Source organism: Cricetulus griseus, chromosome X (genome assembly GCF_003668045.3).
Source record: "Cricetulus griseus strain 17A/GY chromosome X, alternate assembly CriGri-PICRH-1.0, whole genome shotgun sequence".
NCBI classification, from domain to species: Eukaryota; Metazoa; Chordata; class Mammalia; order Rodentia; family Cricetidae; genus Cricetulus; species Cricetulus griseus.
Window position 1 is genome coordinate 13067268 of NC_048604.1, and position 23705 is coordinate 13090972.

A 23705-nucleotide genomic window follows, 5' to 3' on the forward strand; every position below is an offset into this window, starting at 1 on the left:
TTGATGGACAGCCTATGCTTCCCAGTGATAACTATTGTTTTGAAATGTGGAATGATAGGAGTTCTTGATGGACAGACCATGTTGCCCAGTAATACCCATTGTTTTGAAGTGTGACTGAATTCTTCAATAAGTTCTATCTCAATATTTCCTCCTTCACTGGACAAGCAAGTGACAAAATATTTAAAGATGTCAGTTTCTCACAAGCATTCTAAATATCACATTATAATGGTGCAAATGCTCAGTTTTATTCAGAGACAGAAAATCACATATCTGAAAATCACATATCTGCTTGCTGTAGGTTATGACGGTCTTAGTGCTAAGCTGCTAATGGATAAATTATTGACATCTCCCTGTCTTACAACTGCCATTCACTTCTAAAATCCACTTTGATCTGTAGCAGACAGACAAACAGGAAACAGAAAGTCATGGGGCCAAAATAGGTCTAGGATTCTCATTTCCTTTATCAAGTGTTTGTGTAACAGAGCACCCAAAAGCTGAATGTGCTAAAACAATAGCCATTTTGACAACAATCACATGGGTTGTGAATCTGGATAGAGTGCAGAAAGAGATGACTTTTTGCCTTATGAAACCTGGTCATTTCTAACAGGAGTGTCTGGCAGCAGGCTGAGATGGTCTGACTTTGGGCATATAGTTAGAATTTTGGTAACTGCCATCACCTATGTTCCTTAGTACTCTTTCACATGACCCCTTACTATGTCCAGCTTTGGTGTCCTAGTTTGCTTTCTGTTGCTGTGACAAAACCTACTTGGGAGAGGGTTCATTTTTTCTTACAAGGCAGGAAATCAAGGCAGATACTGGGTTTCATTCCCTTGCCTTTCTCAACTATCTTTCTCTTCTCTTCTCTTCTCTTCTCTTCTCTTCTCTTCTCTTCTCTTCTCTTCTCTTTTCTCTTCTCTTCTCTTCTCTTCCCTTCCCTTCCCCTCCCTCCCCTCCTCTCTGTTCCCCTTCCCTCCCCTCCCCTTCTCTCTCCCATGTCGCCTCTCTTTTTTTCCAAGACATGGTTTCTCTAAGTAGCCCAGACTGGCCTTGAACTCACAGAGATCCACCTGTCTGCCTCTCTAGTACTTAAGCTACCTTTCTTAAATAACTCCAGCCACTCTGCCTAGAGATGGCACCATCCACACTAGGCCTTCCCACATTAATTAGCAACGAATAAAACGCTTCACAGGCACAAACACAGGCCAATATAATGAATGCAATTCCTCAGTTGAGATGATCTCATCCCAGGTATTGTCTAGGTTTGTGTCATATTGACCAAAAATAACTGTGACAATGGGCTTCTTTGCATCATAGATGCAGGATGTCCAATGTCTTACATGGTAGCTGGAGTTTCACCAAAAGAAAGTTCTTCCAGAACTTTTAAAGGCTCTACCAGGAATGGACATAGCATAACTTCTACCATATTCCATTGCTAAAAGTACAAGGACAGCGTGGATTCAATAGATATTAGCTGTATATTGTGAAATAACATGAACTTACAGGTGTGCAAGAACTGTGGGTTTCTATCACAATTACTGTTGCCACATAGCCTATACCCTAAAACTTAGAACCTGTATCAATTTGATTTCTATTACTACAGTGAAATACCTGAGGCACATAACTTAATAAAGATAAAAGGCTTATTTAGCTCAGTTTGGGAAAGCTGTGAGTTCAAACAGCAAGATACAGACTCTCACTCTGGAAAGGTGTTCCATGGCTGATGAGGAATGACAGTGGCAGGTGTGTGTATTAGAGCAAGCAGTCACATCATGTACACTGTGGGGCAAATGAGAGGTATATGTTGTATGTGACATATAGAAGCCCTTATTTGAATGGACAAGCTGTCTCACAATGCCTTCTGCAGTGGGTCACACACACACTTACAATGACCCTCCGTCTCAATGGCTCTTCACCTTTTGATGATGCTACCCCGAAGACCAAGTCTTTAGTTATAATAGATGCTCAGGGGATACTAAGACTATGTCTAAACCACTGAAGTGGCGAAAAACAACAAAAATAACACTACTTAATTTTGATCACCATTCTTTGGACCAGGAATTTGAACAGGATCCCATTGACTAGTACTCCATTGAAAGCATCTCTCACGAGAATGCAGAGACATGACAGATGAGGCTGATGTCGTCTGGTAATTTGGATTGGTTATCTAAGATGTACTTCTTGCTTGACTTGACAGCAATCTGGATTGTTGTCACAGAGATCAACATAAACTAGCAGCTAGAGAGCCAGTATGCTTTTGTCAGGGAGGGTACACTTTCTACACGATGATGTGTTTTCCCCAGAATATTTATGAAATAGGTCACCAGGTGGGCCAGGCAGCTCTGTCTGATAATTTCCAATTTAGTCTACAAGTATCAAAGCATCATTTCCAGCATATGCTGTAGGTTGAATGGGCTATTAGACCTTCCAGGGTTCTCAACACTTAGGAGGGAGACACAATGGGGTTGGGAATGCAGGGCCAGCCTATGATTCACAGTAAGACCTTGTCTCAAAACAAAACAAGGCAGATCAAATCTCTTGTTGGTGGTTGGGCCACTGTCTACTCATCCTAGCAAGATATAAGAACCTCTTTCAGCAGGCCATTTTGCATATCAGGTATCTTGGGAGCTGGACTCTGGAGCCTGGAGTATGCTTTCATCAGAGCCAATGCTAACGATATTTTCATATTAAACAAATCAGAGGGCTTTAAAGAAGGGACAGACCCATTCTCTATAAAATAGGCTCTCCCCAGCAGAGACTTCAGAGAGTTTATTTAGATAACATTGCTTGGCTGTGCACTTGAATAGGCATAATTCCTAGTATCTGGCATTAAAGCTTTTATGATGACCATGGATTTGTCCCAACATGGGCATACATCTCTGGTGTTTTTGCATGAGTTGTCTATTTTCTTTATGCGCTGATTATTTCTTTTGCAGGATGGTTTACAGTAAGGGAACACCGTTTTACTTTCTTGTGTTCATCGACAGGCACACTTCATTCATTCTCCCAAGCAAACACCTCTCTACATCACCTCAGTGATATTAGCTAAGCTAGGTTTCACCCTGTGTTTACTATTTAACTGTCCCTTAAGGAATGGAGCAATATCTGGCTTCCAACTGGATGCTGACTATAGAGCTGGGGTCAGAGCTTATCTGTAAACACAGAGAACCCTCTAAAATTGTCATGTGGTGAGCCCCTCAGAGCTTACCAGGAAGATATAGACAAAGCAAATGGTAAAGGTACACAGGAGACGTGTGTGTGTGTGTGTGTGTGTGTGTGTGTGTGCGCGTGTGCTTAGGGAGCTTGGCAAAGACAAGTTTGTGACTTAAAGACATGTCCAGTTAAAATGTTTCTCCCCTTTTAAGGAAAGTTCTGTAATATGGAGTGCTAAAGAATAATTTTGGTGTTAGAGAAAGACACACATGGATTCCTACCCAGGCTCTATCAATAACCAACTGTGTGTCCTATATGAAAATGACTTAATGCAAGCCAGTTGGACATGGTGGTTTATGTTGGTAACTTTAGCATCTGAGAGTACAAGGCCAGCCTGAACTCCATAGTGAGATCTGACTTTTTAAAATGTACTTTATCACTCCAAGGCCTGATTACCTCATTTGTAAAATTGAAATAATAATACCAACACTTACTAAGGATGTTGGGAAGAAGAAATAAGATACTGATGTAGTGATTTAGCATCACTGCTTGGCACAGGTTAGGCACTAAAAGCATGGTAACTATTATTGGGTATAGGTTATATAGGAACTTTTCTGTATCACTTTTCTCCTGTCTTCCCTCTAAACACACATAAAGTTCCAACCCTTTTTAATTCCTGTCTTTTGAAGAGAAATTCCTTCTTTATCAAAATACTGATATTAATTAATGGTCTAACCTTGGATTGGATAATTACATTGTGTCATCAAGCTCCAGATTATTAGATATTATTTGCAAGAAAACCAGGCCTACAGTTCCTCCCAGACTGAGCATGGAGGCTGCAAATTGAGTTTAGAGGATTACTGACCTTTAGACCCTGGCTGGCAGCAGGGGCAGCCCACACTCCTGGTCTTGAAAGCCACAGCAGGCTCTTATAATTGAGTTACTGCCTGGGATTCAGTAGGACTAATCCATCTATATGATTTCTTCGCCTGGTTTAATATCATTAAACAAAACCAAATTAAGCAGAGGGTGGGAGTGGAGTGGGATGAGGTGAATGGCTTTTCTGTTTGGGACTCACGAGCACATCTCCAAGGCCAGGATGAAGCCTATGGTTTGATGAATGGGCTGAGGACTCTGTGGACTAAGTCATGCTATCAGTCACCTTACTCCCTAACAGCACACAGTTGTCCTCACTTCCAGACAGGACTGTGGGGGAAAGGTTTCCTAACATCCAGGGACTGATTACTGATCTCCACAGTCCTCTTTGCTTATTCCCTGACTGCCCTTTTCCCTTCTGCCCCATGAACAATGATTTCTGGTTTCCGGGCTGTTTTTCTTCCAGTTCTAACTCTCAGGGATCTTCCATGGATTGTCTCAAATCTAGCTGGGACACAAGCTGATCCTACTTATTCTTCTGCAGCACTAGAGGCTAGCCTCACCTCACTCCACACATAAGGTTGGATAACCTGAGCAGTGGGGACTGTGCATCCAGTTTGTCAACCAGAGCATACAGCCAGGAAGGAGGGGCCAATGTGTGTGTGTGTGGGGGGGGGAGCAGCAACCACCGGGGCAGTTTCACTCTCTGCCCTATTGACACCCAGATCACAGCGCCCTTTTCTCCCTTCTTGGAGAATCAGTCTGTCTCAACGACTCCGACAGCTGGCCAGAGGTAAAGAGCCACAGATTCCAAGACTGAGATTTCGGCGCAGTTGCCAACAGCGGAGTCCCCAAAGTGTAGGTGGCGACCAGCGCAACCGGAAAGGCAGACACTAGAAGTCTAGGGATTCACAAGGGTGGAGGTTGGGGACTCCTGGCTCAAGCAAAGCAGCTGTGAGAGCACAGGAGGGCCCTGACTGTCCGAGGGGATAGGGGACACCCCGCTGACACGCTCGCCCGCACTTCGTTGGGCTGCCAGGCTTTTGCTAGGCGGCAGCTGACGTCGGCGCGCCCCTGCCGAGCTCTGCTTTTACTACAGCCGGCAGGCGGCTTTGTGGGGCCCCGCCCTCGCCGCCCCCCTCCCCGCGTGCCCACACCTTGTGGTTTATATAGAACGCACCCCAGTGCTGATTCTTGCCTCTCTGGGATCGGAGAGTTCTTTGCCGGGAGAGTGGCAGCAAGGGAGCAGGCGAGCTCCCAGGGGGTGTGGGTGTAGGGAGAGAGAACAGGTAAGGGTCATCCGTTCCCGCTTTTCTGCCAGCCAGCAACTCAGGCCCCTCTTTTAGCCAAAAGACAGGAACCTGAAAATGGATTAAATAGAGAGAAGGAGGAGATTCTCCCTTTCCGAATCCCCGCGGGTGAGAAGCTGCGCGGCTCTGCGGTGTAACAGGCTCACACGTTGCTCATCACATGTTCAAACATTTCCCTTTCGGGGAGGCTTGTTATTTTTAAGTGAATATTTTCGTCTTTGTTTTGATTTTTTTTAAACCTTCCTCGGGGGTTTTATTTTGATTGAGTTGGCGGCCCGCAGCAGATTGGGAGAGGCGGGGGAAAGCAGCCGGTCAGAGCTTAGGCAGCCCACCCAGGCTACTCCCTGCGTGGCCGGTTCCCGCGGAGCAAACGACCCGCACAGAGCCCGGGCAGGCCGGCGGCGAAGCCGGGGAGTCCCGGCCGCGCCTCCCGGGTGCCCCGAGGTTCCGGAGCGCGGCTGTCGGCTGACTGGCAGGAGCGGAGCTGCGGCCGCACCGCTTTGTCTCTGCACTTCTGGAGCGAGCGAGCGAGCCAGCGCGGCGAGCGGCTCCTCCTGTGGCCGGTCGCTCACTCGGGCTCGGGCGGCGGCTCCTCCTTCACCCCTCTCTTTTCCTCCCCACTCTCTCGCAGGCGGCAGCAGTGGGGAAGAGCGGATTCCGCCCGCCCGGAACCACACTGAGAGCTCGCGGTCCCGACTTGCCGCCCTAAGCGCTCTCCCAAGTCCAGCCCGCTCGGCGAGGACTTCCTTCTCCTGGACGAATCTTGTCAAGCAAGCTGGGATCTATGAGTGGAAAGGTGACCAAGCCCAAAGAGGAGAAAGATGCTTCTAAGGGTAAGCCCACCGGCCAGTCCGTCTCCTTTCCTTTGCTCGGTTGCCCTCGCCCCCTTGTGTGCGCGCCGCCCAGTGACTCCTAGTCTCCCTGCTAGACCCTAAGCTGCTCATGACCTGTGCGACCCCGGACAAAAACCCGGGAGGTTAGGGCCTCTGGGGGAGTGTGGGTTTGCATCACTTTCCCTTCTTCCTATCGGAATTGTGGCCCCTCCAAGTGCCTCCAGGCTCCTCTACTGCCCCTCCGAACGCATGGTGGCGGCGCTGCGGGCAGGCGAAGCTGCTGCAGCCTGGAGCGCCGGGAACCGTGCTGCCTGCTACATACTGGACGTGTGTGTGTGTGGGGGGTATGTCTCTGTGTGTGAGTGCATGTGTAGGTGCGTACGTGTGTATATGTCTCTGTACGTGTGTGTATGTCTCTGTGTGTAAGTGCATGTGTAGGTGCGTGTGTGTGTAGGTGTGTGTGTGTGTGTGTGTGTGTGTGTGTGTGTGTGTGTGTGTGTGTGTGTGTGTGTGAATGCTACAGAGAGTGTGTGCATATGTGTGCTGTGAGGGTGCAACATGGTGACATACTCAGGAATTTGTCCCACTCTCAGGATCTTAGCTCAGACCCACGTTCAACCCCCCCTCCCTGCCCCCAATGCAAACAAAGAGCCTGGCCCATATGCAGAGCCCCTCCCCCAAGCCTCTTTTCACCTTACACCCCTTACTCCCCAACTTCCTACCCATCCCACTCAAAGGAGAAGGCAGGAACGTGCACCTTCTGACATGCCGCGTGCAAAAGTGAGCAATCTGGATACCCTGGCGCCGCCCGCGTTGCGCCTCAGTAGCGCAGCCTTGCCAAGCCCCAGGAGAACAAAGGCTGTTGTCCCCTTGCCACTAATGCCTAGTGCTAGTGGGCCTCTGCAGGAGGGCACAGTCCCTTTTCTCAACTGCTTGGGATAGAACTACTTGGCCCAAGGCGCCTGGTCCCATGTCCCTTGGAGTGTACTTCTCGGCCTGGGGCCTCCCGCCGGCAGGATGGGGGACATGCAGCAGAGTAGGGCTCAACCTGGGAAGAACTCAAGAAAAGGAAAGGGTGTCTTCTGCTACCACCAGCTCCTATTAGTGGGTGCCTTGCTGAGGAGCCAGCTTAGCTCGAAAATGTAAAGGGGAGCCAGCAGCCTTGTGGACTAGGGCACAGAGACAGACACGGGCAGAAAGTGTGGAAAAACTCAGGTGCACCTGTCTGGAATAGTCACAGTGGACTCTGGGGTGGGCTAGGTCCTATGGACCACTTGCACCCTCAAAGGCAGAGACTGACTCCTGTTGAAGTGGATTTGCAGCAGCGGGGAGTGGGGGGACTTCCAGACTTTGGTGATGGGGATACTCAATTTTTCCCTGAACTCTAGGGCTCCTTTCGCTCCCACTCTTTCTCCACCCCCTTTTCCTCTGCTCACTTCTCTTCTCTCAGAGCTTGCTTTCTCAGGAGATTCTAGGACAGCACCTGTTCTCCCCCTCTGAAAGTTGTCAAAGTCTTCAGCTCAGGCCTTCATCTTTATTTCTAAGTGGAGCTGTTTCTCTTCCCACTGGGCAAAGTGGTGGACTAAAGGCTCTGGAAGTTTGTGGAGGGTTAAGTCTGTTGTCCTAAGGTTTAGAGGTGTCAAGAGTTGGGGACTCCCTCACTTAGACATGGTGGTCCCTTGGGACACACATACTGGCTGTGACCATAAGTTCTGAGAGTAGAACTGCTGTTTACGTATTTCCAGGGCTTTCTTAGTTGTGTAAGGTCTCAAAGATCTCAAAGATACCTTCATATGATGAGGAAAACTGACTTAAGGATCCTCAAAATTTATCTTGACATGCTGGAAATTATATCCGAGGAGCTTAACGTGAGGATAGCATTTTATCACTGAGTTACACCCCTCGAGTGTCATTTTCCTTCTAGAGCTTAGACAGGCGAAGGCAACGAAAGATTTTAGCATCTGATTGCTCCAAGTAACTCGCTCCCATTTGATCCTGGACTATTGAACTTTGTTGCGGGAACTTTGGTCTCTGATTTCCAGCAGGTGGTTACTCAGGGTTTGTTTCAGTCTGCATTTGAAGGATCCTGAGCCAATTTCATTGACAGAAAACAACTTGCTGTTTTAGGTATACAATTTTCAGTTGTTCAGTATGGATTGACACATCTGGAAACAGGAGCATGGGTCTCTGTAACTCAGTGATGAATTTTTCTGTTTTAACCAGGCATATGTCATGACATTTTCTTATGTTGACACAGCACATTGGAAAACACAGCTCTCTGTAGGAATTGTGTAATTAGCCACTAGAATTGTGGTTGGAATTAGAATAAATTAATTTAATAGGGCAACTTTTTAGAAGGGAATTTACTTTCCTGGGGAAATGGGGAGTTTCTCTTAGTTAAAAGCAAGATTGCAATTTCAGCCTTGCTGTTGGTTGACTTTGGAGAATTTTTTAAAAAGTGAATGTCAAGTAATCATTGTTTTTTTCCCTGCTTTCAAGAATCTTATATGACAAAGATAATTTTGGAGATGAACAATACCAGATCTACTCATTATTTTAACCAATACAATTAATTACATAATGAAAATATTTGGTTATTTGCAAATGTCCTATATATAGGTCACATTTGGATTTTCAAATCTCGGGTGTTCATTAGCACAGCCTTTGTAACCTAGCAAGATATGGGATCAAACATTTAATGGATATTTCAAAAATACATTTAATTTTGAATGATGCTGTGACAAATGATTGAATCAAGTCAAACAATTTAGGAACAGCTTGAATGAACTTCATAATGTGTTTTGCAGCCTACTGCTCATTTAAATTCATCCTCCCACCCTATCATTTGGGGCTCATGCCCACAGCCTATCATCACTACATTGAAGATTATTATAGAGTACCACATTTCTTGCTTTTCTAAATCACACATAGTAAGTAATCAGTAACTTATTTTGTACTACTGAATGAAATGTGCTTTGGGCTGGGTGTAGTGATACTCACTTGTAAGCTCAGTATTCCAGAGACTGAAGCAGGTTTAATGCCAGCCTGTCTCATGAACTGAACTGAAACTGTCTCAAAACAAACAAAACACTTTAAAATTCAAAACAAAACCCACCCCCCCCAAAGGCAAAGCCCCATCCCCAAAACAAAGAAAAAGAAACGTGGTATTTAGAGCATATATATTGTAGATTGTCTATTCTTTGTAATGTCCTTCAACTCTTTGAGGCCAGGGCTTGTGATTTTTGATAATTCTTTTTCAAAATGTAACCATGTAGGCTAGACTTTTTTTCTGGAAGAGGGCAAGGTAGGGTGCTTGATTCTGTTTGAAAATTATTAAAAGACCCTCTTGTACAGCTAGTCACCTTTGTGTACTAATTATTATTTGCATATACTTTAAACTTATGTGTGTATATTGTTTAGGACGTGTAGTTCTTGATCAAGGGAAATAAATCACAGGGAAATAAAATCCACGACATTTATTTATCCTAATAAATATTTTCTTAGCTTTTCCTCTTCATATTGCATAAGGTCTACCAGTACTCCCATGTTAGGAGAGTACTCAGTTAGGGCTGTGTCCAATTTATTGCAGCTGTTCCTGTGGCACTGAGCAACTTGTGACAATTGGTACCAAATGGTTTCATGATCAAGTAAAAGTGCTAGCTGATTCTTCATTCCAAGTATCTCATTTGGTTCATTGCAACATGCTTGGGGTTAGATGTGTTGATTTAACCACACTTTCCTTTGTGCTTAGTCCCGTAGCCACAGGCAAGTTTGAAAGCCACATGGGCTTTGAGTTCTCTGGTGACAGCACTTGCATCAGGGTTGAGTTTTGCCTGGTCACTGAGTGATGGAGGCCAATGCCATGCATAGTCCATGAAATAATTCACTTGCACAGTTTTTGCTATAGTAGACTGTGACATGTATGGACAGATCTCATTTTCCTTTCCTTGCTGGGAATTTCTCACAGCCTTTCTACTCTACCCAAGAAGCACAGGACATTGTGGTTAGTTAGTCAGCATAACATGGATTGAATTCTGAATTCCATTACCAAAGGTCATCTTGGCCACTGAGACCTATTGTCAGGCTTACTTTTGGGCCAAGCAGAGCAGGTGTTTAGAACAGGTGCTTACTGGCAAGAAGTCCTGATGTAGCTTACCGCTTATTTAAAAACAATGATCATAATCTGTCTCATGTAGAGACTAGTTTTGTGTCCTCATCATGCCGCCAAAGACCCATAGTTTGTAGACAGTTGTTGTGAGCCATATAGTCTCTTCTGTACTGATTGTAGTGATTACAGCTTCAAGGAGAGGCTATGCTAGAGCTGGTCTCTAATCAAAAGTGTTTGACTGTTTGGAGTACAGGGTAGGAGATGAGCACACACATTTGCCAGATTTTCTTCTTTCTTCTTTCTGGATATACACAGCTTCTTTATTGACATATGCAGAAGCTAGAAGGAGGAGCAGATTAAAGCAGGGGATAATGATGCTGTAACTTCTCTTTGTCTTGCTACCATTTCCATCAAGTCCCCTTAGAATAGAGGTCAAATCATTAAGAGGGACCAGGCTGCATCCAAGGATGAAGTTGGAGTGGGAATGGATGTTGGGTGAAGACTGAAGTGAAGCAGAATGTGGGCTGTGACATGAAAAAAGTGGTTGAGGACCATGTGTATGTCAGGGAGATATACAGGTAGTGGCTGTGAAGACAGGGGCTAGGTTAGGGGGAGGGGACATTGGAATCAGAGTTTGGATGATAAGCCAGAAGACTCATTTTTTGAAGCAGTGAGTAGGAATATGAATCTGTTAGCATTTCAGGTCTCTGCAGCTGTGCTGTTTTATGCCCAAATCAACTCCTCATTCTGGGAATTACAATCAACACAGAACAACCAGAATGTGTTGCAGCACCCTCAAATATAGCCAATAAAAAGGCTTTCTAGTGCCTACTTCATTATGACTTATATTTTTGGAGTTGAGAAATTTGAAAGGAATGAAAAATAATTGCCAAGATTAAACAATTCAAAGCAGAAGAAACATACAAATTAAAGAATGATTGGTAAGGGGAGCCCACATGTCTGTTACTGTGCTCAGCTTAACATTACCTTTGAGATGTGGTGATAAGGCACATAATACACTTTTATCAATTAATGCAGAAGACAGACATCTTTGTAACTCATTTTTCTATAGTCACTGATGTACATTTTCCTATTCAGAAGGCACAGTCAACACTGTGTCTTATCAGTGCAGGTCGAGGAGTGGATTTCAGTAGGTTACATTGTTCTGTGTAGCAACGTTCATGTTTAACCTGAAATATAGGTTACTTATTTATGGTATATGAGGCAAGGAAATTTGGTTATGTCTTATATTTATCATTTTTCCTTCTCTTTTCTTCTTTTTGAGAGAAGTCTGGAAGCTAATCTTGAATATTCTGTGACGCTTAGGCTGGCCTAAAATTTATAATGCTCCTGTCTCTGCCTTCTAAGCTTTGTGATTGTATGGATACAGCACCACACCTGGCTGGATGTCATATCTTGATGAAACAATTTTAGGGTCACTTTACAGTCAAATTCACTTCTTTTCTAATTATAGTAGTCATTTTGACTACCATTTCAGTGCTTACTTTCAATTTCTTTTTGAATGGATGACCATTTATTTTCTCCAGAGAAATGTTTTCTAGGGTATTAACCTTCAAAATAAAGGAGTTACATAATTTTAAAGGGATATATTCCTGACCTTGAGGTATGGTCAAAAATAAAGAACTATTTTCTCAAGAGATCTGAGTTTTGATAAACATTAACCATAAATTATAATTACTGTATGTTGAGATTACTGTAAAGGAGGTCTCATGCCTTACCCTTGACTCCACTGCTGATAAATTCATTTAAGCTTTCAATTTCAAATGGAAATGATATTAGTGTCCCTGACTAATGACCTTCCTCACAAGCTAAGGACAAAGGGTAGTACTTGTTCTTATTGGTTCTCTTCAGTTTGGCAGTACCCTTGGATTTTGCTTTATTGATAGTCTAGAGAGCACAATAGGTCTTGTTTGAATTGGGTTACTTGCTTGGCCTGTCTGCAGAGACATCAGATTTGGTCTGGATGCGATTTAAAGAAATTTCCAGTTATGAATTTTTGTTCTTTCTGCATCCTGTCAGTAGAACCTGGGAAGAAAGAAATAATCCAGTGAAAGTGATATCTTATCATAAAATAGTCAATTGAAAATAGTATGGACCCAACATCCTTTTTGGTACCTCAAGTTTAGCTGTAATAACATGCACATCTCTGAAGGACATGTGTTTATGAAGTCTGAGAAAGCCTTGCATCCATATAATCAACACTAGAGTGATATCTTGAGCCTACACTATTCTTTCATGACCCTCTCAAGTCATCATCACACCAAAGGAAAATGACTGTTTTGATTTCTATTACTAATAATACATGTTTGTCAGATACCAAAATATGTTGTAGTCGTTGGTATATGACAACCCACCACCTTGCCTTTCAGCATACTTCCTTTCCTTACTGATACTTCTCCTTGTCTTGTTCTCTCATTTCTTTGAAGACCTCTACTCTCTCTCACCCTAGGGCACTTAATAGTTTTATACTTGGTTAGATAGTAAGAAGTCGTTATTGACTGATGTAGACAAGGCAGAGAACTCCTTTGGGCAGCAGCATGTTCTAGTTCAATCAATGAAAAACATTAAACATCACTATCATTATTTTTGTGGCACCTATATTATTCAATACTTACTACTTATTAAGCATATATAATTTTTATTTGGCTCATTCCATCTTTTTCTACAGTGTGGCACTGATAACTGTATATCAATATATCTAAAATTATTTATATGTATGTAGGTGTTAAGTGTGCATATAAGCATGTGAGTACATTGCCCACATGATCAGAAGAGGATGTCAGATTCCCTGGAACTAGAATTATAGGCAATTGTGAGCTGCCCGACTTGGAATCAAACTCCAGTCTTGTGGAGTAACAGCAAGTTCTCTTAACCTCTAAGCCAGTGGTTCTCAACATGTTGATTGTGACCCCTTGAACATCAAATGACCCTTTTATAAGGTTTGCATATCAGATATCCTGCATATGAGATATTTACTTAAATTTCATGACAGTAGGAAAATTACAGTTATGAAATTACAACCAAAATCATTTTATGGTTGGGGTTGCAGCATTAGAAAGTTTGAGAACCATTGCTCTAAGTCATCTATCCAGCTCATTTTTAGCTTTTATGACAGCCAAATAAATAGTGATTGGTGTGCACTATATGAACTGTAGAGACGGTAGAAGCCCAGACAGATTGTATAGATTGTGCAAGGTTATACAGCTAGCATATTGTAAATCCCTAGCTCATAATTGGTTTTATAGTAATAAATAAATGACTGTTGAATGGTCATTGGTTCTGCCATGTGTAGTCCTACATCCTTGTGATCCTAGCACTTTGGACCTAGAGTCAGAGTGTAAACTCCTCAAGCCATACCTTTCCATCCCAGCTGTAATGCTTACACAGAGGATCAGGGATTTAATGCTAATTGAGGTAATATAGTGAGGCCATGTTTCAAGCAAACCAAATGGTAAAACAAAAGCATCATTATCTTATGCTGTGTTATTTTATATTATATTATCTTATGTCAGATTCTTGTTTTGTTGTCATGTCAGAAGGCAATACACTAGAGAAAAGCTCTGTCATTGCCTCTTGGTGGTATAATCTGATACACATCTGAACATATTTATGTTGTAATTAAGGATCACCTGAGCCAAAGCTTCAACCTAAATGAACCAGTTATCAGTGCTTAGCTTTTAATACCTAGGTAAGTAGGAGATATAATTTTCATTGATCATCCTAAGAATATATGTCAGAGTTTTGACATGAAATGCCTCACGAAACCTTATAATAATGGGAGCTGAATGTACACACTTCCTTCACTTTTGCAAGGTGAAAGAACTGAGTCTCTGAGATGGAAGCAATCTTGTGTAATGTCACTTAACAAGATATGAGAATGATAGTCCAAAGATTGGGGACAGTTACTAAAGGGGTTCTTACTCTATACCATTCATGTTGTATAATGCTTAGCAGTAATAATGACTATGGTGTTGTCAGGCTAGTCTGATGTCTTTGTCAGCTTGTACTGACTCTGTGGTTCTACTCTTGGTTTGCACTGACGTGGACTGAGCCGGGACACAGGTCTTTCAGGAAACCCATTCTGACTTTTGTGATGTCCACACACATTAATTTAAATGTATTTGTAACTGGTTAATTACTACAAAGTAAGTCCACCTTCCACTTCATTAAATGTTTTATGTATATAGAATAAAAAGAAAACAAAATGAGGATTTGATCCAGGTTTGTTTGAGGACACATTTACTTCCTAACCACTATATTATACTTTGCATCCTTAGACAGTGCATTAACATCCTTTCAAATCCTGGTCTGCACAATGTAAGTTTAGTTCTGTCCATCAAACACAGATGCAATTAGGGAAAATGTGTTCATGCATGCACGGTTGTTATAGTGTTGTGGTGTTTTCAATGAAACATGCCTGATTTGTTGCTGTTGCCACTGCTATGTTATGTACTATGGTTGGCCTTGGAAGAACCAGTTCCTACGATAAAAGCTGGGCTTTCTTTCCCAGCTGGCCTTGGATATTCTAACTTCTTACTTTGCAAAGTACCTTTCATATCGCTTGTCCATTTCCTTGAGTGCTTGTGGTAGGGAATTGGCTATCTGACTATGGTTATTAACATTTAAGCAGTTGTTAGCTTGAATACGCTAGTACACTTTTCCAGCTCTGTGTCTGGGAATTTTTCACCAATGTCCTCGAGCACATACTTCCTCTTAACTCACTGTTGAGTAAACTCCACTTGTTTATTTTCTTTTTCATTACATGCTATATGATTTCAGTCTGCTTCTCATCAGAATCATATGTTTCATTTCCCTACTCAGCCTTCAATTCTCCTTCCATCTCCTATTTTTCCCCCTTTCTTTTCTTGTCAACAGATGTCAGTGGATTTATTACCTGAATGTGTTTCCTTTGGGTGCGCTAGGCTAATTGGAGGAGTTTCATTTCTGGCTTTTCTCACTTGATAGCTATATTAATGGCAGTGAGTGAAATCGCCCCTACTTCCTTGAAATGTAGTTGTAAGGAAAAAACTTTTCACTATAATAAAAATGGAAAAATTAAAAATTGTGAGCTTTAGTTTTCATACTATTTATGCTGCATTCCGTTAGATAATAATTCCAAAAATATATCTTGTTAACAGAGACATCCGCCTTGAACAAGCATATTAATTATAGTTCTCAAAGTTGGGAATCATGTAATGTTTTCCTCTACGCTGCAGCAACCTATGTTTAACAGCCATAATTAACAGTGACAGGTCTATTGAGTGGTTATAGGTAAGTTTAATAACAAACATGAGACCCAGCTCTTTAAAAATCCCTCCAGATAATGTACGCAGCATTTCAGCTTCTCTGAAACTGGGGGTTAGTAAACAGCTCGAGTTCTTAAAATATTTATCCTGCTGATAAAAGTAGAAGTAAACAACCCAAAGAAGGCAGGCTGAATGCAGTTCTTGAATATGCCCATAGATATTTTCAGAATCTTTTTTTTCAAGCCAGACTTTGAAAGCATTGAGAATTGACCTGCTTATTTCGCTTTTGATTCTCTTTGTGTATGCTTGCCTCTCCCCTTAGGGGGGTTTATCAAATGTTAAGTCTTCCTAGAGCTCTAGGATTTGCACTGATTTTTGGAGCTCCCAGAACAATGCGATCCATTCTCCTGGAAACAGGGCAAGACGCTCCTTCCAGGGTGCACTTGTTTTCCAAGTAGCTGGGAACTGGGCGGCCAGGCAGTCCTGTTGTAAGGTTTGGTCAACCAATGTCCCTCAGTTGCCATGTAACTGGCAGGCAGTTTTATTACAAACCTCAGTGTACTCATTAACCTCGTGATGTGGCAGCTGCCTAAAAAAGAAACACGGAAAAGTTGTGTCACCAAAGGTGAAACTTGGAGAGGAGCTGCGTAGTGCCCGGCATGACAAAGCTCCTTCCAGGCAGCAGCGACAGCAAGGGCAGCAGAGGGTTTTGCCCCTTGCTCTTCATGCCTATGATGTGACCGGGAGGACTGGAAGCTTCACAAAGAGCTGCAGCTATAGGCTCAGTCCAGAACGCCTGTGCTTTGGTCACAGAAAGCTGTGCCTGTAGCAGCGAATGCCCTGGTTCCAGTGCTCCAGCTGGTGGGAGACCTGGGACAGGCATTAAGATTTGCATCCTCAGTCGGGTGTGACTGGTGGAATTGCTTTCCTCCCTATCTCCACTCCAGGATCTAGCTCTGGGACACACCTGCTGGGCACCTCAAAGACTAGGTATACAAAAGGCCAGGATTTCAGTGGGAGCCTGAAGTCATGGCTTGACCAACACAAGAGCTTTTGAATTCTGTAGTCTGGCTAATGCTAATTCAGTTTTAGCTCTTCCAAAACTAAGCATGCGTCTTGAGAAAAATGCTCCCAGCTCTTCTGAATTTGTGACTTTCTGTTGCTTATGTTTCATTGCTTTGCATTTTTGAGATTACAAAATAATGCATGTTTGCTGAGGACAATTTGGAATATCATAAATGTACAAAGAAAATATCAATCAAGGTTTCATTGGAAGAGTAATTTTTAAAGATATTTTCCTTCTAGTATTTCCTCTGTGCATGTTTGAACACACTCATGACTTGAATAATTTTAAATATGTGTGTGGAATCACACAGAATCAACTATTAACCTACTAGTTTTTCTTCCATAGTATGTTAGTGTCATTAAACAGTATGTGCCCTCATTCTTAATAAGCCAATTAAAAGACTCAAATAGTGGAAAGCAGAAAAAGGAGATTGATTATTCAGTATGACCACATTGTGAAAAGGGACAGAAAGATCTAGTGAACTCCCAAAATCTGCCTAGAGATTAAAGTTTAAATAGAAGGTCAACAATTTACACATCTAAGCAGTTCTGACTACCATTGACCGATCCTTGTCTGGGCCTCAATCTCATTATATAGACTACCTTAGTCTAACAAGTTGTTAGAAATGTGTGAAGTGTTTCTGAGAGCCAAGTTCCTGCTGTGGCTGGTGTCTTTTCCTTCTGCTGGCATGAGATTCTTGGGACAATGTCCATTTCTTTGGGGTTAATTGTTTCAATAGTCTGTTAGTCAGATTGAGAGACACAAGTATTTCTTTAGGATATTTTCATTTCTGCCAGGCACCTTACATTAGCATGATCTTTTATCTTGAACCTGTAATCATTTGTTGTGTGTGTACTGGGTGTGGACTTGGGTATGACAAAAGAGACAGATGGTGATTTTGTGTCTGTGAATTAAAGTGTTTTTCTACACCTCCTTGGGATACTTCCCATGGAACTGAATATAAGTTATATACTGCATAAATGGCCGTACACATATTCACACATAAAACTGCAAGTTCAAGATTAAAGACATGTGGACACCTAGTCATACATCTAAATACACAGCAGATATAATACTAGAACAATTCTCTAAGAATATATACAAAGGGCTGGAAAAATATCTCAGTGCTTGAGTGCTTGTCTGGCATATGCTATGTTCTGGATTCCATTCCTATCAGCCCCTTCTCTCAAAGGAGCCTTTAGGTAGTGGTTCTCAATCTGTGAGTTGCAAGCCTTTTGGTGGGGGGTTGAATGACCCTTTAACATGGGTTGCCTGAGACCATTGGAAACACAAGTATTTGCATTATGATCCATACCAGTAGCACAATTACAGTTATGAAGTAGCAAAGAAAATAATTTTATGGTTGGGGTTCACTACAACATGAGCAACTGTATTAAAGGGTCACAGCATAAAGAAGACTGAGAACCACTGTTTTAGGTAGTTCATTTAGGTATTTATACTTTTACTCATAATCTCAAATTTTACTAGATGTATACATGCATATATAATTAATGTTATAGCATAACATGAATAAAATATTGCTATTGATTACCTTTAAATTGACATTTCTGCTTCAGTTCCTGCAATCCCTTGCTCTGTATTGTCTGTGTTCTTTCTATAGTTTATGGCTTTTCAAATGTAAGCTTAACTTTTCTCCTTCAGGAAGTCTTCCATTCTGCAGAATGTCTTTTGTCCCATGGAACAGTAGCTGCTTGCTCCCTGAAGTAGGCTGTAGATCACCCATTTGGCAGTAGGCAACTCTAGATAGCTCACAGTTCTATATTTTTGACCCTATTATGTTGTGATCTCTTCACAAAGCAGGTATTCAACAAATGTTTCACCAGTGACAATGTTCAACATCCTTCCTAGATTGCTTTTAATGGCATTAAAACTATACATTCAGTACCGGAGAGATGACTCAGCTGTTAAGAGCACTAGCTATTCTTCCAAAAGAGCTGGGTTCAATTCCTAGCACCCACATGGTAGCCCATACCTGTCTGTAACTCCAGTTTCAGGGCTTCTGACACCCTGACACAGACATATATGCAGGCAAAACGCCAATGAACATAAAATAAAAATAAGTTACACATTTAAAAATATACACCAAAGCCATTAGAATGTCAGCAAGTGCCTGAATTAAATATTACTAACATTTTTTGTGACAACTGCTTTCTTTACAATAGGCCATCTTCTATATAAAAAATAGATGCATCATTGAAAACATGGAGTTTAGAGACTTGAGTTCATATTTAAGTTTCTTAATTATTTATTTTTAAACAGCAATTACTATAGGCTGGAAGCAGTTATAGTTGTCTTACACAATTATTTTAAGTATCTGTTATCAGAGACCCTTGCTCTAAGGCCTGGATTTATGTTCACCTATTCACTGGAATAAAAATAAAATGATAGAAAATATAAAAAAAAACCACCATAGATTTACATAGAATTTGGGCCCAAGCTGGGGTGACAGCCATTCTATGTGTCTCTTCCTTCCCTATCTTAGTAATAAAGCCATCTAATATGTATAAATATATTTAACTCCATGACCCAGGGATTTTAACTAGGAGATGAGTTACAAAAAATGCAAGTTTTGTGTTTATAGTTCTTATTACACCCTTTTGGATTCAGAGGTCAGGATTTCTAGTATGGCAAGGCTGTCTCTACTGTTACCATATAATTTTTTTTTAAAAAATCCTAATTTTAAGGAATTCCTGCTACACATTGAATGAACTGACACATGGAAAGGATCAAAGAGAAAAGTTGTATGTAGAATTTGGTCATTAGTGGTATTGGTAAAATATTACTAAAATAATAGTGACTTTCATATTAGTCAAGTTATATGATTCTGATTAAAGGGCTTGTGGGCAATAGAAAGGAATTTGTAGATTTGTGTCTGACAGTCAACTACCAAGTAAAGGGTTTCCAATTCACTAATTTGTGTTTTAATTTGACTAATGTATTTAATAATTATTTATAGAATTTCAGATGCTTCTTTTGACACTGGGAAGACAACAGTAATGCAATACATAATGGTCTTTTGTCTTCATAGAATGTATAATTTACATATAATGGTCCCTTGCCTTCTTAGAAAGCATAATTTACAAGTTTAAGTTTGGGACTCAGGTTATCCTTACAGGAGACACTTTGTTCCCTTTTGGTGGCATGTGTCCAGGAGATTTTGTTATTGTTGGTTTTTGAGACACTGTCTTACTGTGTAACCCTGACTTGCCTGGAACTTTCTCTATAGACTGGTCTGGCCTTGAACTCACAGAGGTCTGCCTGGCTCTGCCTGATTTTTTCTGTAAATGTTGGGATTAAAGGTGTGTGCCACAACACTCAGCATCACCAAGGAATTCTCTTGGTGCTTTATATACTCGCTGGGGCTCTGGCTAGGGCAAAATATCAAGGATGTAAGATGATACGTACGCCAGACACAGATTGTTGATTTGAAGCTCAGAAACCACTAAAGCTGTGGTTCCGGAACCTCTTTGGACTTTAGCATGATCTCTCATCACATATATGCCCCACCATGAGAATCTAATTCAGCAGACCTGAGTGGGAGACTTACAAAGCTATGTATACATAGACATGTAAATGTTATAAATGACATCTATTTCTCTGGTGGAATTGGTAGTTCAAGCTACATAGGATGACCTGGTTTTAATCACATGAGCCTTTGGGACTTTGATAGATTTCACAATCTAATAAAATACCTAGCTTCCTCCTTCTACCTCACTGGACATAAAAGGGACTTTTGACTTTATGACACAAAGAGCATACTTTGAAAGGACATAATGCACAAAAAAGGAGGAAAAAGAAATAAGGATGTTCATCTCCTCTTCTCTGGCCATTGTCTCCAGACAAGTGTCAAAGTAATACATTGGAAAATATTATATTGATTTTAGTGCAGCTGTATCTCCCTAGGATCTATAAACCTTAGTGAAGGACAATAAACTTGTCCCCTGCCTTTGGGTCACAGGTGCTTAGTTTACCTGGATGGAAGAAATGACTGTAGCTGCTCTGCTAGAGTATGACTTGGTCTAGGACATATTTTTCTGAAGAAGCAAATTATGTAACATCAGATTTTAGTTTATGAAAACTGTACCGGGGATTGGATATCAGTTATATTATTGGAAGAGTTTGAGGAAGTTTTTCTTTCAATAGCATTATCTCTAGTATACCAAGATATTTCTTTGGGGGACCAAGAGCAGCTTGACTAAAAAGAAAGAAAAGCCAACCTTAGTGGTCTCTTGTTGAAGATTTTAGTAATTCTAGCTATGGACTGTTACTCAAAGTGACTATTTTTACAATTGCTTCTGAGAGCTTTAAACATTTTTATTGCTTTTAACTTTGACCTCTCTATCCTGCTCCCCCACCTCATGTGTGACTGAGTCTTAGTATGTAGTTAAAGTTGAGGCTGAGCTCAATCATCATACTCCTGATTCAGACAGTGCTGGGATTACAAGAATCTACTTGCATGTCTGCCTCTCCAGATTTGCAGTCAGAGATTCAATGGCTAGAAGGAACACTATACTTCATTCAGTACAACCTCATTTTAGAGAATAATCAGGCTCCAGAGAGGCAGTGACATATCCAAGGTTAGGAAACAAGCTAGTGGCCAAAGCTTAGTTGGACCATTTCCACATTAACACACTGACAGTTTGAAGTCTGTGGTCCCCTTTCTTGATGACAGCAACACCCAGGTTTGAACTAAATATTTAGGATGTTTTTCTTGTTATATTATCAAACAAAAATATTATTTAGAGCCGGAAAACCTTTCAGATATTGTTAAACCTGAATTCCTTATTTAAGCCACTGTCTGATTTTGCTATTTCTAAATTAAAAGAGGTTGCTTATATTCTGATTTCTATGATCCAGGAGATTTCTCTCTCAACCTTTCTTCCATTGACTGTGTGACATGCCATGGTTAAAACCAGAACCTTTGAGGGTAGCTGTTATTAAAAAGCTTTCCTTGGAATGTTTACAGTAACTTCTGTGACCTAAATAGGAAGGCTTGCATTGTTTTCTGGCATAAAAGCAAGAACAGTTTCTAAAAGTATGTTCATCTCTTTTCATACTATTGCATTTACTGATGACTAATGAGCCAAAACATTTCTTTTTTCTTATTTATGTGTTACGTGAGTATGCCCTATTTCTATACAATTTACACATTTGGGACTTTTGTGTCCCACAACCATGTTTTCTTGGAATAGAGCTTCACAACACTTCCACCAAGTGACATTGTCCCAGACTATCTCTTTAAAATTTCATTTTATTTTTAATTGAGATAAAATATACCTTAAAATTTACCATCTTAAGTGTGTGAAGATTGGAAGCATTGAATTTATAATCAATGTCTATAGCTTTATTGTGTGAATTTGAAACCCTTTCTCCATTAAACAACTTCCATTTCTCTTTTCCCATTCTCTGACAACAGTCACTAATTTCCACTTTTATGAGTTTAACTTTGTTAGATACCTCATATAACTAGATCCATATAGTGTTTTCTGTTTAGTGACAGGGTGATTTTACAAGCATAATGCCCTTAAGGGTCATGCCTGTTGTGGCATGTGCCAAGATCTCTATTCTTTTGAAAGTTTAATAAAAATTCTTTGATCACATTTTGTTTATATTCTCATCCATGGATGTACATTTAGTTCATGCCCACTTTTTGGCTATTATGAACGATACAGTTACAAAAAATCAGTCAGGGCTATACAATGAGATCTTGTCTTGAACAAAGCAAAACAAAAGCTACTTTGATTTCTGCACTTACATGTGTGTACATAAAACACAGATACACTTAAAATAAAAATAAATAAAATCTCAAGAAAATGAGAGTAGATGTTTTTTCTCTTAATTGATGGGGAAAATTATTTTAACATACTTGGTTTGTATTGTTACCCTTTAGCCTTAGGTAGTTAAAGTAACATGATAAAATAGTTACTTTCCCTGTGGTAGTTGTTACCCTATATCTAACAAAAGCAAGATAAGAAAGGAAAACGTTACTTTGGCTCATGGTTTTAAGAGATACAGTTCATTATGATGGAAAAAGCATGATAGTAGGAGTCTGAAGTGAATGGTCACGTGTGTCCGCAGTCAGGAAACAGGGGATAAGTGTTGGCAGTTAGCCTATTTTCTGCTTTATAATCGTACTGAGATTGACTTTATTCATGCTAGATTTTTCTCACCCTCGTCATCTCCCTGGAAACACTTTTTGCTTTCATGGCTATACTTGTATCTTCTAGGTAATCCTGAATCTAGTCAAGTTGACAATGAAGATCACCACACATTATGAATAAAATGAATCTAGATCCCCAAATGTCCTGGAGTATTGCAATGTCAATTCAAATGACTTACAGCTTTGAGAATTTGAGAGTAGAGACTGGTACTATTCTGGGTCCCTTAAGAAGTCGTTGTGTTTGTTTTGAATTTGTACTTCCTGTATGGTTACTTCTGTTACCCTCCATGCCTGCATTTGGGTTGGCCATACCTTTGCACTACAGTATAAAATTGTTGGATATGGAGCCTTTGTTATTATTCTCATGATTCCTAATACCCAAGACTGAACCTTGCACACAAAGAAAAGAAAAGAATGCTTGTATGAATAGGAATTTGACTCCTCTTGTCATTTAGGAAAAAAAACTTCCTCCCAAGCCTTGGCTTATATTCAGGAGCACAAATCAGATTTAAGTACAGGGCAAAATTTCTCCTTAAATATTTGTGGGGAGTGGCAGAAACATTTGTTGGATACTTGGCATCAATGGAGGAATGATCCAAGCCTATGGTTTTGTTTGGGAAGGCTCCTCTAATGGTTTCTTCAGGCCTTTTGCTTTCCTTCCAGCTACTATTGAGGATAGTGTGCAAAGGTATTTCATATGACTTTGTGGTGTGCAACTAGAACTGTGAGTGCCATGTATTACGGCAAAGATTTCCTTCTCCATATTGGCTCCTAACCCTTGTTTTTATTCCCCCTGCTGACTTTTGAGCCTACTCCAGCATCTTTATAACTTTCCAGAAATAGAAATCTCCCAAAGTAGAATCTGGTTTCTAATAAAAGTTCTAGCAATATGTACTTGGAACACAGAGATAATT

At 41.0% G+C, this 23705-nt stretch overlaps 1 protein-coding gene across 5 annotated transcripts in view; it reads left to right on the forward strand.

Annotated features, from left to right (window-relative positions):
• The window catches only part of Fgf13 (fibroblast growth factor 13), a 505513-nt gene that overhangs the window by 12384 nt on the left and 469424 nt on the right, over positions 1–23705 (forward strand). For 2 of the 5 annotated variants that reach the window (XM_027433378.2, XM_027433383.2), the window contains exons 1-2: positions 5159–5315; positions 5968–6169. In XM_027433378.2, the coding sequence (XP_027289179.1) occupies positions 6121–6169 (49 nt within the window). In that variant the 5' untranslated portion in view covers positions 5159–5315; positions 5968–6120. Of the gene's footprint in view, positions 1–4703; positions 4885–5158; positions 5316–5967; positions 6170–23705 lie in introns of those variants that run through there. The other 3 variants (XM_027433380.2, XM_035449944.1, XM_027433379.2) reach the window with 3 other exon arrangements.